Here is a 19,610-nt window from a genome sequence, read left to right on the forward strand (position 1 = left end):
CTACAAAGCCAAGGCAATCAAAGAGACACTAAAAGGGGTTTGGTGGAGGAATGTGGCTGTCAGGATGATCCCATCTTATTCATGCTTCACTTTCTGTGCAGCAGCTTCGGTTTAACCCTACAGTCACACTCTAAAAGAAGTGAAATGAAGAAGAGGGGTTGCTTGGTGAGACTGGACTTTAATCTGTTTGATCCCAGCCTGGTTGCTCACCCCATCCATCTTCCTTCCCTGACCGTCTCTTCCTGTGAGGTGCCCTCTTTTAACAGTAATCACAGAGAGGTGAGCAAGGTGAGGGATGTGATGGGACAAAAGAAGCTGCAAGGAAAAGCCAATCTCTCCTTTTCCTACCCTCTCTGTCATCAGTGTGTTCGTCTTTGCTACTACGGATTAGATCATAAACTGTGGAGCATCCATACCATCGAGGGATCAATCAGCGTGAGCGGTGTGAGCATCCCAAGACACACAGGACAAATCAATTAGGAGGGAATCATGTGCATGGGCTGTCTGTGTGTGTTATACACCAAACCCAATTTCACAAGGGGCTGGTGTGTGGAAGAAAAATACATTTTCTTTATCTTAGGTCAACTGAAAGTTTAAGAGGTCAGCAGTGAGAAACGGTAGACAAATTAACAGAAACAACACAAATAGACACAAAATATCCCTCACTTAAGTGAAGCATGAAAATATACATCACTTTAGTCATTTTGATTATATAGACATCAGGCATAAGGTTTTGATCTCGGGGATGAAAACTCGTGGACGGATTTCGTTACAAAAATAATCAATAAAAGTCAATAGACCATGTGTGTGGGCGACTAAGTGCATGTGGACATGTCTAGAATAACATGAGAGTGTGGTCCTCATGTAAAGAGACAAGATCATCCACAACTGACTGCTTTTCCAATACCCATGTGTGTGTGTGGTCTCTTTAAGAGTATTCTCATTGGAGCTATGCCTTCATATATGATAGCTGCTTTCAAATAACCTCAGAGTGCAATGCTCATATCATATCTTCTTCCACCACAGAGACACATCTTTAAACCCAACAACAAGGGTGTGTCTGTGTGTGCATATGTGTGTGCAATACATAACCCAGACAGAGAGGGCAGAGAAAGAGAGAGAGCGTGCTTCATTTAAGGAAGCATGAGACCGAGTATACGTTGGGCTTAGGAGCTTAGGAGTATATAGTGTGTGTGTCAAGGGGGTAAGCAGACGCCTGCAGGTACCATCTTTTTGACAAAGACAAAGAGATGCATTCGAATCTGACCGGAAAACCTCATGAAAATACACATGCACACTCCTGTAGATCAGCCTCTATAATCTCAATAAGTGCCAGGCATCTCACGCTGGTGTAATATATTGAAGTCTCCAGGCTGAGTAGACAAGCAGGCGTAACTTACTTTCACACAGCAAACGTGAAAGCAGAGCGAGCAGCTGTGTGCCGCATGTCAAAAAAAATCAATGGCACATTATAAACTCTTTTCAGACTGAGCAAACAAGAAGTGATTTGTCTTACCAAGGCGTTATCGTACATGTACAGAGGTGGTGACTAAATAAAACATTCCAATGTGCCCATGGGTCTGAAATTGATTTTGTTGCTGCAAATTTATCCTGTGCATCCAGATCAGACATTGATTAGATGAATCAGGACGATACGGGGTGTAGTTTGACTGTAACTGTTCACACAGCAACATCAGAATCAAATAAAGCACAGCAACACATCAAAAAAATATTTTGAATTGTGAGAAAGGAGGAAACTAAGCTAATATGGTATCCTCAAGGAACACACTATAAATCTGAATTTGGCATAGGTACAAGGAGTTTTTGGTTTAATCGAATGCATCATTGTGTCAAAGACAGAAAAGCCTGCTTTTGCTTTTGACCTAACCCCTCTTTGACGTCCTCCCTGAATCTACCTGATACCTGCTCTTATCTGAATGTACAGTCAATTCCTGGCTGTCCTGCTTCAAGTGAAGTACTTGTGAGAAAATATTCTCTCTGCTGCTCTCCCTGCCTTTGCTGTGGACACTCAAAAGTGCAAACATGTCCTGGATCACTGCATATTTTTCCTTTTCATCTGTGCAGACCTGCTGGATCAGCAACTATGCAAGCTGGGAAAGTATTCTGGACTCGTACAACAAAATATATTACTTTTCACATACATTTTGTGCTATCAGCATTGTACACTAACGCACCAGAAATTTCAGCATTTCAGTTGTGACTGTTTACATGTTAGTTGTGGACCTTCTGTTTTCTCACTGTCGATCACTAAAACCACATTTGTAACAGAACTGGGCCGCATTTGGCAATCATGTTTTCAACTATGTGTACACAATCACAGAAAAAAAAAAAGGAAGAAACACATTTTCACAGTGTCAAGTACACACAGCTGTTATAAGCTATCCATTTTGCATATTGCTTTAGGCAAACTTTGCAGGTAAAAAGCATTTTAGAGAGAGTGACTGTGTATCTCACGTGTTTAATCACGAGTTGGGTCAAGGGACGTATAGTAATGGGTTTGTTAGGCCAGATTTGTGTTAAAGGGTAAATGTGTTGGTTCCTGAAGTCTACTAAAATATAGGGGTTTGGAGAGGCTCATAAATGAATCCACTGTTTTCATATGGAATAAACATATTTTATGGATCTCAGTTTCTCAAAATGAGATCCATTCCCAAGTGGTCATGAATGCATAAGATGACACATTGTAATGGCATGGGTGATTTGATGTACACTAAGTGTCACTAATCCCTTGTGACTACTTAGATATTTGTATTTAGGGGACTATATGGTGGATCTGGGTATTTTCTTTACACTGTAGATGATGTAACTGTTGTTGCACCAGTATCACAATGCCGGTATGCATTTTGCAAAGAGTGTATTCCAACTTGAAATATCTGAAAATGTAAACAATTTGTATAAAAGGTTTTCAAGCTGCTGACTAGCAGCCTTTGTTTCACAGTGCAGTGATGGATTTTTTTTGAGTACACTATTAAGGGTATATATAATCTCACAATACATTCGGACAACACAACAAAATGGCAAGCTCACTGTCTAGTTCACCATATAGTGAGTTGTGAGCAATTTCTGAGAAGTAAGGCTTTAAAAGGGAAATTCTTACCTCAGTTTATTTTTTAAGTTCTTTTCAACTTTGTTTCTAGTAGAGATCAAACTGATAAATAAATAAGATCTTAATTAATGAGTTTTAGAATTGGTATACAATTGTGACCTTTGGAAATAATCAGAGTTGCAGTTTTCCTTGTCTGTTTTTGTCTACACTAGCTGGCACTTAGCTCTAGCAAGCTTTTGCCAGCAGCTTGTTGGCTAAATCGTCCAAAACTTTCCAAACTTTCCAATATTTTTATGAATAGCAAACATTCTAGACATTTATTTCCAATTTGTTAACTGCTAAGGTAATGGGATAAAACATTTTAAACTTATTCTCCACGTGCAGTATTTCTAAATATTTCTAAATCTTTTAGAGAAAAACAAGCATCAATTTACTTCATGCAAATAATGTAGACAAAAACTCAAGCAAAGCAATAGGAACTGAGCAGCACTGGCTAATAAATCATGATGTGCCTATGACAGGTACCGGCAGTCTCAACCCTTCCTGTTGCCTACAAAAACTCAATTTGAACAACACAGATGGTACAAAAACAGCAACAACAACGCACAAGCTCTCACTCATCACTGCACACTGAGAAGCCTCCGAGCAGAGGATCAATCAGTGCATGAGAGGGAAGATGATAAAACGACATAAGAGAAATGAAACGGAGAGAGGAGCATGCATAAACATGCACACACACATACCGTCATCTAAGATTGTGTGTATACGTCTGAGGGCTAAAGCAGCTGCAATCCAACAACCACAGATACAACAATTAGTCATCCTGGTTCATTGCTCTCATCAAACAGTCACTAATGGGAATTCTTGGAACACACACACACCCACACATAGATTCCCACTCTTTGAGTTCTGTTTCCTACTGGGCCAGTCTGCAAGTGGTAATGAAACCGATCAGCACATCCACATGTAGAGTGGAGTCGCGCTACATTTACAGCTGAACTGTGCCATTTTTGGACCAAAGTCATCGTCTCAGTATACATGCACAGGAGCGGGATTGAGTTGACTGCATGCACAAAGGTTTGACACCATTCTGCAGCTTCTAAAGTTCTCTGTGGGTGATCATTGTACATGCAAGAGTGGCCAAATTCACAGCACAGGTGCTGCTTCTGAGTTACTTGAATGGTGATTTTGTCATTTTTACAGTGCAATTTCAAAATCTGGATGTTATTAAAGCAGAATGAAGGTCTGTATATGCTTTTGACAGGTAATCCTAATGGGCTGATTTTTTTTTTGTCTCATTCTAATGCATTTAGTGTTCTGAAACTGAAAAACATATGAATGAGAGCAGCTTTATTGGGAGTTGAGCTGCATTAATATACAATTACACTTTGTTTTTCCAAAGATTTTTTAAAAAGACATAATTTTGGAGGCTGTACAGAGCACCTAGGTCCATTCAAGTCTAGTTGAGTAGATGCATGCAGGAATGATTAAATCCCAAACTGCATTATCTGGGTGTGATTGGTTTTAAGAACTTTGAGAAGCCTGATTTTGTACAGTTTCAGTCGGACTAACATATTTACATGAATTCACATTAAAAGTCCAAGATTGGTCAGACAAACATAATAAGTTTTATTCTAGTGTCATGTAAATGTGCTGTCAGTATCAAGTGGAAACAAAAAAACTGATAATAAAACAGCCAAAACATGCACCTGAGTGATACTGTGGTACACGACTCGACCAATCAATATCATTATTAATTGAATTACTTCAAGTTGTCCTAAATCTATTTGCGACATTTCACATGAAAAAGCTTGTGGGATCCAAGTAAATCTCTTTGGAAAAACATGCTTAAAGGCCTAGAAAGGATGAGCTCAGTGTTGAAAAATCTCCACCAGCATTTTAACATCTTTCCTAAAGCAAAACAGACAACATGCACATCCTCCTGTAAAAAGAGATTAGGATTAAGCAACAAAATTCATGAGAAACCTGATCTTGTTTCAGAGGAACTCTCCTGCATCAATTGACAAAGGGTTTGTTTGATTTCCTGGTCTCAGCTCTTTAAACTCATTAAACATTAATCTGCATATTGATGTTGTAAAATCTTTAACCATAAACAGCAGCTTCTGATGTAGAGAAAAAAAAAAAAACACAGCCTTAAGTGTGGGAGCTGGCTTCCTCCTCATCATTTTGCCTGCAAGTTGCAAATGAAAAAAGCAGAGAGCCCTTCAGAGGTGGAGGACTCATGTAATATGTATAGCCACTACTTCTTTGAGCGTGTTAGTGTGTGTAACTGTGTGTGTGTGTGTGTGTGTGTGTGTGTGTGTGTGTGTGTGTGTGTGTGTGTGTATTTGCTGGAAGTTTCATGGCACAATGACAGAGGAGCAGGAAGAAAAGGGAGACAGGGAAGGAATAAGAAAGAGGCAAAAATGTTTTGGACCCCGTAACGGTTCTGAAGCGGTCCATCAGCATCTAAACTTTAAAGGAAAAAAAAATTGCAAGTTGCTCTCTCCTTACAGTCTCCCTCAATTCATCTTCCTCTGTCAACATGTCATTGGTTGCTTGCTTTTGTGAGACAGTTTTGGAGGATGTAACCACACAGTGGGACAGTTTCAGTATGTGTGTGTGCAGGCGCAAAGATAATAAAAAAACATTTGAGGCTATACTGCACACAGTATACGAGGAAAGTTAACTGATATTGTACAAAACATTAATATTAGAGTAAAGACAACTCTGACATTCTTGCTTCTTCACATATGAGGAACATATCAATGTACAGATACACCTTTAAAAGGCAACATTACAGACAGATTAAAAAACTGTTGATCACAGAATCCTGCACTTACACAAAGTCTACAAGCGGCCTTTCCACTGAATTAAAAGAAAGCTGATTAATCGGATTGGATGAAAGTTCAGTCTTAATTACAGTCTGGCTCTAACTGACTGTTGGACCAATTACTGTGGGTTTTTTTGTGGGTAATGTATCAGTGAATGAACAGAGCCAAAAGCTGCTGCATTCATAATTAAAGCAGACATCAGATTAGACCGATGAAAGAGTGTAGCACACACAAATATACAAACACTTTGATTCATAAGTAGACATTAGGCCTAGTTTATCCATTTGGGTCCATTTTCAATTATGACAGATCGTGTCATACAGCAGCAAAATGTATTATTCAATGAATCAAACGTGTTTTTATTTTTCTTAAGGCTTTTTCATTTGAAGTGTACCATTTCTCTGGTAAATATTAATAAAAATTATACAAATCTGCCCTGTCCTGTGTAAATAATGAGACCTGAAAGCAAAAGCCAAAAGGAAACATTCAGATTGCTGCACATGGGTGTGAGTGCAGAAGGCGGCAATGGTGACCAGTTGCATTAATGTCAACAGCAAGAGGCGAAAGCAGCTTTGAAAAAGTGACACACACATACTAACACCGACAAGTCGCATTTGCACGATTAATATCTGTTGTCAGCACGCTGTGAGTCGCAGGTGAGGGGAGGTTACAGTGTCAGCTGCCTGCTGCATCTAAACTGGGTCACGTTTGGTCAGCACCCACACACCAACAGATGTAAAAACCAAAGCAGAATGAGTAAAAGCTTTATCGACTTTTTGCCTCTGACTTCTTCTGCCGATCAAGGTTTTACTGCAATAATGTACTTTTGAGGTTTGTGCAAAAGCCTCCAGCCGACCCGCTGATGAAACAGAATGAAATATCAGCAATTGACAGAAGACAAACAAAAAGAGTCTGAAAAAGTTCTGGTTGTGATAAAGTTTTTTTCTTTTTTAAAGATTAAAGACAAAGTTAGATGGAAGATGGAGAAGTGGCATGGATTCACTCCACTCCTGCGTTCAGATATACAGAACATCAAATGAAATGGAAGCAGCCTGAAGGGTGAAGAGAAAGCTTCTGAGCACAAGAGTAAAATTCCAAATGAGCTTTCCTTGAGGAAGGTGCTCGACTTAAAGTTGCTCCCATCACAGAGAAAGGTGAAACACTGGACAAGAATGGTTAAATTTCTTTTGCCTGAGGGCAACCAGAAAGAGCTCAAATATGGCACCGATCATCCAAAAATGCCAACACGATGTTTGCTCTCAAAGAAAAGTTCACCCCTCACCTCTCAGAATGCTAATAGTGACATTAAAGATGCTCCACTCATCGTTCTTTTCACAGTGATGAAAGATGAACTCACAATGGGTAATTTGATTGTTGGAGGAACACATTGTGCTACTAAAGTCTGCCGGGTTAATCCAGCTGATAAAGAAAATGTACTTATCTGTGTCGGAAAAATGATTGACACATAGCACAGGTACCATATGGGCTCAGGCGGCGACAGCAGTCAGGCTTTGATCAAAGGAACTTCCCATTTTCATCACCATGCTTCGGAGGACATCTGCATAGCAGCTTTGCCCAAGGGAATGCTGAGACAGCAGGCTGGGCTTCCTCAGAATGAGCACAATAAAACTTGACGTGTGAGTGAGTAAGGGAAGCACACAATATTAAACTCTTTTCCTTTCCCAAGCAGTCAGGTTTGAGGCAAAAAAAAACAACAATAAAAAAAAAAACAGAGGAACTCGTGATGAGGATAAGAGGACACAGTCTCAGGTGGCTGCACAAGAAAAAATATTCACCAGATACAGCTGGCGGTGTGTGGAGTTTAGCTGCAAATGAGAAACCTTGTTCAGCCAAAAGCTAGTCCAAAAAAAGAATGATAACTTCCTTTCTCAGTCCTTTTTCATTCATTTTGCTGTGGCTGCACAATTAATTGATTCAGAAGGAACTGCAGTCAAAGTGTCTTAATTCAAATACAGTCCTGAGGCTGAAGTACAGAAAAGCTCTATATCTGTACATAACAGAAGAATGCTGATTTTTACTGATGCATAGATCTTATCCAGCCTCAAACAATTATGTGGGACAGGGCCAACCAAGGGTCACATATCAACAGTTAAAAGTAAAAGTTGCAATTTAATTAAAGTGCAAAAAAGTAACGCTGACGCCATCTGAAGTTGTTAGCTAGAAAATATTAGTATGTTCACATTTAATTGCAGAGAGGGCTGTGATGGATCTATATTGACATTCCAAGGGCCACATAGCAAGCATGGCTGAAATTTATCTTGTGCAAACAGTTCACAAAAGTGTCTTTAAAGGTGGGATATACATAAAGTACAAGAATAACTTATAAATAAAGTTTTGATCGAGAGCAGCTGATTGTCGGGCCGTAACAGACAGAGTAAGAATGGAAAATGAAACTTGACCTCAGCCCTTTGAGTAGCTGAAATAGCTCTTTTTCTTTGAACAACTATGGTGGGATTGACTCTGTTCTTATCCCTCATGTGGTAGTACATTTAGCCTTAAAGGGATAGTTCACCTCTTTTGACATGAAGTTGTATGACATCCCATACTAGCAATATTATTTATGAACATTTTCTTACCCCCCGCTGCGTCCTGTAAGCCTGTAAGCCGTAGTAGTGTAATGTAGCGGTAGTCCAGCTTGTTTGCTGGGGTTTAAAAAATAAAGCGTTTTGCTTCTCAAAACAATATGCGTTCAAAAGAGTAATACATTTGCATAACAAAATCGTTGTCCAGGAAAAAGTCAGGCAGAAAAAATCGGCAGGTGGCTGGACGCATTAATATGAAGGCAGAGAGAAAATAGCACCAAGCGATTGTGAGGTCTGACTTTTTCCTGGAGAACGATTTTGTGATGCAAATGTATTACTCTTTTGAACGCATATTGTTTTGAGAAGCAAAACAATATGCGTTTATTTTTGTAGCCAACTAGCCGGACTACTTTTGTCAACGCCAAAACGAGGCTCGAACTCGGATCACAGTACGCAGTAGGGGGTAAGAAAATGTTCATAAATAATATTGCTAGTATGGGATGTCATACAGCTTCATGTCAAAAGAGGCGAACTATCCCTTTAAACAAGTTAGTTCTGCTTTAAGAGGGTTCCAAAGGGTTCCACATATCATGTAAAATTATAAAATGTGGAGATTTCTGTGAAAAAGCACAGCAAATTGATTAATGTCTGTAGATACACAAGGACAGAAACTTCATATAAGTTGTTTCCTCACTTGACTCATTCAACTCGAAAGCTGATTTCTTAAAAAGTGAAGCTTTGTACTTTTGGGATGCGCAAAAGAAAAAAAGATCCTTGGTGTGCCACAACAAATATTTTTTAATAAGATTGCAGGATCACTTCTCATCAGATAACACAATCGTGGACAATTTGGATTCACAAATGATAATGATAATAAAAACCAAATAGTGCTGCTAAATTAAGCACTCTATTAAGTAATGCCAATTTTTGCATCCAAGTCCCCAATTAACTCTTAGTGTCATCTCTTCCCTTTAGTCTCTCTATGCAACAATAAAAAAGCCACAAGCTCCTGCTGCTACTCAGGCTGGAGCAACACAAACATATCTGAACAGAAAAAAACACTGTGGTTCATGTTTCTTTCAGAACAGAAAACAAGCCTTCAGGCATATTCCTTTCAAGTTCTCATCCCATGAATCTCCCAAAGAAACCATTTCCAAGTAAAATATATTTTTAACTGCAACACGACTCGCGGTCAAATCAATAAAAAGAGAAAATAACAGAAGATCAATGCGACAAATAAAATCATCAGCGTGTGTTTATGTAATAACACAATGTATATGCATGTGGAAATAGCCCTACAGGAAAACAGATGAGATTAGGCTAATGCGTGCATTGAGTCCTTGTACACTCAGCCGGGTGTGACATGTCTTCAGCCCTGAACAGATAACTGCACTGTGAGAATCTGCCTGAGCGATGTAGCACAGCGCACCCCAAACACAGTGCTCAGCTACATCTGAATCTGAGTAAATTAACTGATACTACCAGCAAAAATTAAGACTAGAGTCACTGTTACTCAAGACTGGACAGCTAGAATTGTTGTATGCAAATATACTCAAATATCAAATGTGTCTGTCTTTCCGCATAGCAAGAGAAAGACATGCGTACATAGCAACCCAGCCTAAGAGCCATCCAGTCCAATGGATCCTGACCACTAAGAAGCGCAGGACAGTGAAATATGCATGACGGGAGAAAAAGCTCCCTGCTGTAAAACACAGAAAGGTTCTGCCTCCCTTGCTAACAGCGTAAAACATTGATGGAGGTAGCATTCAGCAGTTCAACAACTGGATGAAGTTCACATCTAATTTTGGACTGCACCCACGAGACCACAGGTCTGAGTAAGGATAGAGCTTGGCCATTTTCCCTTTTCTAGCTAAACCCATGCAGCCTTTTATGTGTATGTGGGAGTGTATATGCAAACCATTATGCAAAACTTTATATGTATTAAAACATTTTGCTTCTTAACCAGGGCTACACAGTGGTACATATACAATATATATATATATATATATATATATATATAAACTCATACATGGTGTTATAGTATGTCCAACGGAGGTACGAGATCTTTACACCAGCCCCCTGCCCTGTAAAGAATTGATTTTAAGTTGCTGCTATTGGACTATAGAGCGTTAAATGGTTTAAGACCAAACTATTTCAGATCTTCCGGTCCCCTGTGACCCTCCTTGCAGCTTAGATCCTCTTGTAAAAGCTTTGATATCTGTGTGCAGAGGTAGGAGTAATCAAGAGAAAGCTGCTTTTAGTTATTTTGCACCTTTTATGTGGTATCAACTCCAAAAGAACTGCAGATCTGCTGAAACTCTTGCATCTTTTAAATCAAATCTTACCATCGCCTTTGATACATTTTTCATTGAACTGTACTTGTCTTCATCTTGTCTTATTTAATTTGATTATTTTATGATCCACCTTTTATCTTCTTTTCTTTTTTTTCTTAATATTATTGTGTGTGTGTGTGTGTGTCTCTCGCCTAATGACAGCTGGGATAGGCTCCAGCCCCCCTGCGAGCCTAAATTGGATTAAGCAGGTGTAGAAAATGGATGGATGGATGCTTTACCTGTTTTATATTTTCATATCTGCTCTAATTTTTCTTGTTTTTCTTATGTTTATTGATTAAGCTCTTTGAATGACTCTTGTTTGAAAAGTGCAAGTTAATTAAAATTTTGATTGATTGATTGACTGACTGATAGGTTCTGTGGATGGCTGTGGTCTCCCCTGGCTGGGCAATGATGGTACAGACCACACTGTGTAACCTGCCTTAACCACAATAACGCCTGTTATGTCACATTCTTCACTTCCTCACTTAGACTTAAATCTTTACCTTCCACGAGACATACAGCATTCTAACTATTCTAATTCAAATCTAAAACTCAACCTCATCCGAGTAGTAGAGTAACACAACATCACACACATGCTGACATCTCCTTTGCCTGTCAGAGATACTGTAAAAAAAAAAAAAAAAAAAAAAACACCACAAGATGCAAAAGGGAAGAAGACAGCCAGCATCTCGTCAGCAGCTTGTTTCTCCCAATCTGCCAGAAAACACACATCGTCAAAAGCCAGACTGGTGATACACACCAGACAAAGAAGGCCATTGTTCTAAATCTTCTTGTTACAATTTATCAGCCCACTTTGATTGCACTCTCTCAACATATACACACATACTTGCAGTTCTGGGAAAACAAACACTCGTCTGATCTGCCCTCCTCGGGGGCTTTGTTGGCTCTCTGTTAAACCTCTGTCTATCTAAACAAGAGTCGACCTGGAAACCGAACAAAGGTCCGGATCCACACTCGGCATTGTTATCTGGCAAAGTCTGCTGCTATAATAGACACACACACACACACACACACACACACACACACACACACACACAAGGTTCAGTATTCTTGCTTTGCCACGTATTTGGTTTCACTTTCCCAAGGCCACATTGGATCTGGTTCCAGATTCCGACAGAGAAGTATGAAAGTCTGGTCACTTTGATGAGAAACACTTTAACCACACCATTAACGACACCCTGTGAAGATTCCCCCTTTGCCAATAACAATTTAACCTGCCCAATGGTTTAGGGTCTCTAATTATGCTTTGTCAAATGCCACAAGGGATTTAAATGAAAATTCAATATTCCTAGATATAAAGGTTACGTAAATAAATACAGGGGCAGCGAAAAAAATAACCATTAAGGGTTTGTGCATCCGACGAACAGAGCGGTGGGGTGAAGTGGTTTGAGACTCACTAAATCACAAGTGCTAGTCAGGCACAGTATCCAAGAATTATAACATGTGCAACACATCGAGAGGAGAAATACTTCAAATATACTCAAATTGCCATTAAAATGGTCCAATGCACCAGGCAAGAATGCGAGAGCTGGTGCTAAACAGTGACTTGAACCCTGAGCTCCTGTGTGTTATTGGTTTTTAAAGCATTTTTAAAGCTCAAGCACAGACAAGACCACACTATTGTTTACTGGACACCTTCACTGTTAGAGGGAAAGCGGTGGCCTGATAAGTCACATGTAGCCCTGAACCAATGACCTGTGTTAAGGAGGCATAATTGTCTTTTTACAACAGCCTCTAAATCTGTCCTTGCCTTTCTTGCTGTGGCTCACCCCTGCCATGCAGACTCTGGTTGCCTAGCAGCAGCTGTCCTCGAGTTGTTTCTTTTGTTTTTTTGACTGATGGGTAACAAAGTCAGCTTTTTTTTTATTTTTATCACTCTGGTAATAGCAGCGCTATCAGTTCTAGTTGCAGCATTGATCTAATAATAAAAGATGGGGTAGTGAAGAATGTCCTACATTTAAGAGGCACATTCACTTTAAATACATGTGGGGATTCAATTTAGTTTGTCATTTTCTATTAGCAGTTCATGAAACAGAAAGAAACAGAAAAATGCATGCAATTCATTTTGTTACTGACCTGCAGCCATCTGCATGTATCCAGCCAGGGTGCAGATCCTCCTCTCACATCCTCCACTGGGTAGGAAAATAGTGATGATGGCCAACAGGGAGCTGACGGCCAGCAAAGCACAGCCTCCTGAACACAGCACCGCACTGGTCTGAGGGACACACAAACACAAGAAAAATTGTAGCAAATGTAGAAAGCTGTCCATTTGAATGTGAACCCATGGAGAAATATATACGTTAACCATAATGTCAAAGATTTGGGATTTGTTGCTACGTTTGGCACCATTCCCCAAAGCCAAAAGGTCTGTTTGGTTTGGTCAGACTGTGCAGCATCGGGGGTTAAACTGGACAGGGGCTATTCCCCGATGTTTAGCTTAAACCTGTTTTTCTAAAAATATAGAATGTCAGATGCATTTAATAAGCTTGTGCTCCAATCTAATATCGGTCATCCATTTATATGTATGTGATCACTAGCTGCTTGGCTTGTGCTTCCCTACCATTATAACTCATGTAATTAAGTTGTTTTTGATGCATTCAACTGTTATGTAGTTTGTGCCCTGCTCTATTGTCACCATTTGGTACCTGAGTGTACGTAGAGTTTGTGTGATTATTGATCAAGTGGATTTCCATTTTCCCCAAAGCATGAGCTATCTGTTTGTTTTTTGTAATTACACATTTTCTAAAGGGTTAGACAGCCAAGCAATCACCTCAACTACTATTTCAGAGCTGGAGTGATTTAAGTTGACTTTTGATGTTGGACAGTTCTATGAAAGAACAGTAGCAAAGTTTGCCGTTATTTTTTCCTCACGACGGAACAAGGATTAGAGAGACCAGATCTGGGAGTCACAGTTCACTAATACTTTTGTAAAATGTTCACTTTTAAAAAGGGGTTTCAAAAATATAAGTTGTGACTGAAAATTTATGGCAACTCCTTGTTGTATAGAAGGAATAAGAATAAAGTTCACTTTGACTGACAAACACCATTGGTTTAGTGGACACAGAATCATAGGAGAGTGCAAACAGGAAGATTTCAATGTTATCAGCTTTCCACACTACCAACTGTACCTAGAATGACTCTCGTTGCTGTGCAGACCAGAGCGATGTGTCACCTTGGTGAATTTACAATTTGTCATATTAGCAGTGGGCACACTCACAATACATGTCACAATTCGAAGTGTCTGCGAGAAGGTGGCGAGAGAACCCCGAATGCAGACCCAGATTGGAGGTAAAAACGTGATTTATTCAAAAACTGTAACCCAAAAGAAAAAAATAATTAAATAAACGCAGCAGAGCCAGAACACCAAACAACAAAAACTGATCAAACAAAAACCGAAGAATAAACAGACCTGACTGGACACGAAGAACAAGAACTTGAACAGACCAAGTAGAGATGAGGGGTGACAATGAGGATCTGGCAAAAGCTGAAGACCAAATACTGTGGAGGGTGATTGGTGACTGAGTGCAGCTGAGGATAAGTGAGTAGAAGTGAAAGGAGTGGAGCTGATGACCAGGCAGGAGGGAACTGAGGAAGGTGGTGAGGAAATGGTAAGACTGAGACTAGACCGAACACAAAATACATCCAATGTAACCCTGAAACCACAAGAGCTCCCCACAAATCCCACTTTAACCCCTGTGTAACATCACAGTCTGCCCCCACTAAAAGGTTAACAGCTCTCAGCTGGAAACAGCACTGCAAGACCAAACAAGAGGGAACTATCCCTATTAATTATATATTTGCTTAATCACACACATGCTAAGAGAAAGATGAGCAAAGCAGTGACAGAAAGAACAGTTATTGGACACACATAACAGATTTACTCACAACTCTCATAAACCACAACTGTTTTAATCTATTGATATATTTTACAGAAGCAGAAGTCAGTATTCAGTCATACAGCCGTTACGTGTCCCCCTCAACACATTTAAAACGGAATCTGTCCACGACAAGTGCAGCACATAAACGCTGTCTGAAAACACTGGTGATTAGCGAGGCAGGCGGGGGCGATCACAAGGAAATGTCTTACATGCACTGGGGAACTACAGCCCTAAAACATGTGTCATTACACATGTCCCTGATGTGACTGGCGTGAATGGTGTAGGGATGAAAGCAGAGCAATTTCCATGCCTGACAGATTTTAATTAGCCTCTACTGGAAAGGCAGAAAAGGGAAATATAGAAGCAATGCTGGTGCCGGTGACGATCATTATTCTTCTGACAATCATGTGTCCAGGTTTGTTTGATGTATTCTTCTTCACAAATGCCCAGCATGCATGGACATAGCAACTACACATGTTACACATCAGCTCCTTAACAGGTGGGAGCTAAGTGCCTTGCCCAGGAGCACCTTGACCAAAGCAATTAGGCGAGGGTAGATGACATGTGGAAACAGAGCAATTCAGTAAGAGATTATATTGCAAATCATTTTGAGAAACATTAAGGGTTTAATTCTTAATTAATAATTCAAATGTCATCATTTTTCTTCGCAGTGGTTATTACTTAATCCTCTAGCAGTACAGCATCTGGTCACATGGGCTTCCCTTGTGTCGGCTGCTGCACGGTGGCCCTGAGAGCTCAAAACATGCAAACAGACAAAACACGAGCAAACTAGGGAAACATCTTCATTCATGTGACCAAACATTTGTCGCATCAAAATGAGATCTACAAATTCAAACAGAGAAATTGCTTCCTGCAGGGAGCTCTGACTGAAAAAGAAATGAGCTTCAAAGCATCTTTTTTGAGGTCATGTGCTTTTTTTGAGGGAGGAGTCTATAAAACAGAGATTTAAGCACAATTCTGCGATGCTTTTGTCGCTCAGCAGTAACCTGAGGTGCCATCTGAAAAGTCCTCCATAGAAAGTGTTTGGAAAAAGCAGGCGCTTTGAGAATCTGAGTGACTGAATGAAGCATCTGTCCACCAAAGTCCCAGACAAACTTCAGCCAATAACATCAACCAAGCAGAAGCCCACAGAACTAACTGGTGAAAAGGGGCTGCTGTTTCTCTGCTGGCAGTCATCGCATCGAAAACCTACTCATAGTGTAGCTGCCAGCAGAGGATGCTGATTGGTCTGAACCATTGTGTTTCGGCCAAAAATGGACAGCTTGGAGTTTGGCAAGTTGGATTTTCCTGTGACTGTGATCTCATTAATCTAATGAGAATCCAGCTGCTTTGCAAGATAACCAGCAAACAAAACCAAAACACCACCACATTTTATATCATTGACAAGGAACATAATATATTGTTTGGATATTGTTATGTAAGTTTGTTTTGTACTTTTTCTTTGCAGTTCCAAATGTGCGTATTTCATTCTACTGTAAAATGAAAAGCTTTAACGTGCTGCATACCGTTCATTGTGAACAACTGTAACCAATGCTCCATCTTAACACTTGGGCTTGTTTACACTTACACTAAGTGATAAATGAAAGGCCCATCATCCAAGTCCAACATAAACAAAATCAAAAGTTTAAGTTAGTTGTGCATTGTTAGCTATTGAAATGCACAAGGTAACGCCACCTCTCTTTCTCTAGAGCGCACGGCAACCTTATTATGAATAAGCTTAGGAAAAAAAAGCAAAGCATTGTATTTGTCCAACCAAAAACAGACTTTCAGAATACATGTAAAAACGTTAAAAACTGAGCTTCTCAAAACTGGAGTAACACACCCAGATAACCTTCAATCTTTTTGCATCTTCCTGTATATTAATACAGATGAATTCCCAATAAAGCTGCTCTAATTCACATATTCTTTTGTTTCTTTGGACGGCTAAACGTTTCAGAAACTGTGACTGAGCAGTGAAGCTGCCATGGCTGATCAGTGCTACCCGAGAGTCAAATGATCCAACATGCAAATATCAAATGTGAGAGTTTTTACACAAACATAAGAGGAAGAAAAACATGTAGCTATTGAGGACTGCTTTTTTTTCTAGTTTTTGTCACTGGCGACAACATAAAGACAGAGTCGAAGCATCTCAAGATCCGGAATAGCCATTAATCTCTGTGGCCTTTGTTCTCCTGTTACTATATTCATGTATGCAGGGGAATGTCTTCTTTCTCTTCGCTACTTGATCTTGGCGCGCCTTGTGGGCTCAAAGTGAGCAGCCTACCTCCCACCCTGCTGTTCTCAATTTAGTGTGACACATTAGAGGTACATCATGTCTCATACTTGGGAGTGTCTTTCATTATATAAGGTACGCTGAATAAAAAAGACAGATGAAGTCATTTTCACCTGAGTTAAGTTTGACATGACACATGACATTTTCCGTGCCATTCAAACACAGCCCAAGAGACTAATGAAGGCTATCGGCAGTTATTTGAACAAAAAACAACACCATTTAAATTAATGTGGTCCTGATACATCGACTCCAAACACTATGCCTGTGTGTGGTTGTGTTCTAATGGGAAAAAAAAGAAAACTCACATTCATAATGACTTTTACTAATAGACAGTACAGAAGCATTTGGGAGCCCCTCTCTTCTAAAGTGTACTTGTTGTTCTTAGCACAAGTTAATTTAGTAGAAAAATGGGCTGAAACAGCATTTGTCTTTTCAGTGATTCTTTCTAAAAGAGATTGTAAAATGACTGGTCGAGCCGCTGCAACAGCTGGAGTCTTGGAAAGAAGCGGGTGGTGAAACGAATGGAAAATTGAGAAGGGCAGAGTTAAAACGCTGCTTAATTTCTTCGTCTTTCACTTTTCTTTGTTCCAAAAACGTGTTTTGGAAAGTAGTCCTCTCAGAGTACTGTGACTTAACACAGTTTCATTCAAAATTTGCCAGCCCCCTAGATATTTCTATATGTCTGTAGAAATATGACCCCTAAGCTCAACAGACATTCACGCAAGTCAGTAAAGTAAATAAGACTTGGATTATAGAATGAATTAATGAGATTTGTGATGCTCACCAGGCTGGAAGTAAAATATTCCAATGAGTTAGGACTCCAACAATCCACAGTGAGTCAAACATTTTAAATAAATCATTTCTAGACCACTGAACTCCTCCCCAGGAGCGTATGACAAAGCTGCTAGAAGAAAGCTACTGCTTTCCAAAAGAAGCTTTGTGACTTCAGGTTGTTAGCCTCACATGAAAAAGCCAAAAGATTGGAAAAGAAGAAAAAAAACATCTCTTTGGACAGATAGGTAGAAAAGTGCAAGTCTATAAAAAAAAAAGCTTCGATAAAATGAGGGCTTCTCTGCCATGAAAATCATTTAACTGTAAACATCTTGATGCAACTTGGCTCTTTTGGATGTTTAAGGTCAAATTTTCACTATAATCTAATGTGGAGATTTTTAAATGGTCCACAAATTTCTGACCATTATGCACCATTTAATCCCACAATCCTTATAACTGGCCTCGGGCAGCCTCGGAAAACCATAGAAGTGTTACAGTCCCAATAAAACTAAAGGCTACAAGCACGGATACACATGTTAAGACTACCTGGCACCATCATAAAGAACTATATTGGTTTCCCACAATAAATGATCCACGTCCAGAACCTGCTGGAGACCAATAACTGCAACAATACATAGAAAGAATAAAAAATCTCCCTCCAGCTGTTTTGACTAATAAAGAAACACTCTGAAGGGGACTTTGATTTCCAATTACATTAAGAAAGTCAGGGATTACACTGAACGGGCCAATGAAATTTCATTGTTTCCTCAATTGGGAGTTACAAGATGGAGATAGCAAGGCATGTCTCATTAAACCCACTTTGCCTCGCCGAGCCTGGACTGAATGGCTAAATGTTTCAGCACTTGGCTGTAGAAAATGAAGGGTTTGTGTTCCCGAGAAGTGTCAGGGAGAAGAGACAGTTAAAGCTCAGCAACGGCCCTTGAGAGAAATAACTCCTCCACTTTATAATCAAATGCATCGCCTTTATGGAGGACAAGAGGTGAAGCGAGAGCCCTGCAGCTCCGCCAATCAGCAGACGTGACGAGTTTGCCATATTGCTCCAGGGTTCTTTTTGTGTGTATGACTGGGTGTGAGCGGGAGGGCAGGTGATGTGCGGGGTTTTAGTTTCCTGTGTAACTGCAGTTAACATGTTCAGGTATGCCATCTGCCCTCAACTGCTGTCTCTTGCTTCGTATGCTTGCCTCAGCCCTCACTTCACTAATCAGCATTCAGAAGCGTGATGGTCTGGTGCTCTCAGTAAGTATCCGCCTTCACGCACTCTGCCTTCAGAAGCCCATTAGAGCCATAGAACAGCTTCCCTGGACATTTCTGCTTCAGCCACCACACACATAAGAAATCAGCTGAGATTTCATCAGCCCACTTCTCCCTCTGTGTTCTGTTTCCTCTCACCTGTACTTCCTTTCTCTGTGAATGCAGTGCAACTTCATCATCTTTCAGAGGAGTCCTGATCATCCTGCCAGTCAGAGCACTAACGCGGGAAAGCAGCTCACACCTCTAAATTAATGTGCTGAATTATACATCCGTCCCCTCATTGATCTTCCCTGGAAGGTGACTAGGAACAAGCGTCATTTGCAGTAGTGTTCGTGTGTGGGTCGGTCCTTTGAATGGCTGACAAAGCTGTGTGTACAGAGTGAATACGAAATGGAGAGGAGGAGAATGAGAGAGTGGAGAGCAGATTAATCACCTGACAAGTGGATGGAGTGTCCATGTGTGCCTTGGGGACAGGCTGCAGATAGGATGAGACATTCAGGAGCACTTAGGAGGGCATGGTAGCACTTGCTGCTCCCTCTCAAACCCTCGCAGACAGGGACATACATAATGAGTCACTCAACATTAGCATTACAAACAC

At 40.2% G+C, this 19,610-nt stretch overlaps 1 protein-coding gene across 1 annotated transcript in view; it reads right to left on the reverse strand.

The window, feature by feature from the left end:
- Window positions 1–19,610, reverse strand: part of lhfpl7 (LHFPL tetraspan subfamily member 7) — a 107,439-nt gene that overhangs the window by 62,263 nt on the left and 25,566 nt on the right. The window contains exon 2 of the mRNA XM_075487195.1: window positions 12,875–13,013. Within this exon, the coding sequence (XP_075343310.1) occupies window positions 12,875–13,013 (139 nt within the window). The remainder of the gene's footprint in view (window positions 1–12,874; window positions 13,014–19,610) is intronic.

The sequence above is a fragment of the Odontesthes bonariensis genome, chromosome 16 (assembly GCF_027942865.1).
Source record: "Odontesthes bonariensis isolate fOdoBon6 chromosome 16, fOdoBon6.hap1, whole genome shotgun sequence".
Lineage (NCBI taxonomy): Eukaryota > Metazoa > Chordata > Actinopteri > Atheriniformes > Atherinopsidae > Odontesthes > Odontesthes bonariensis.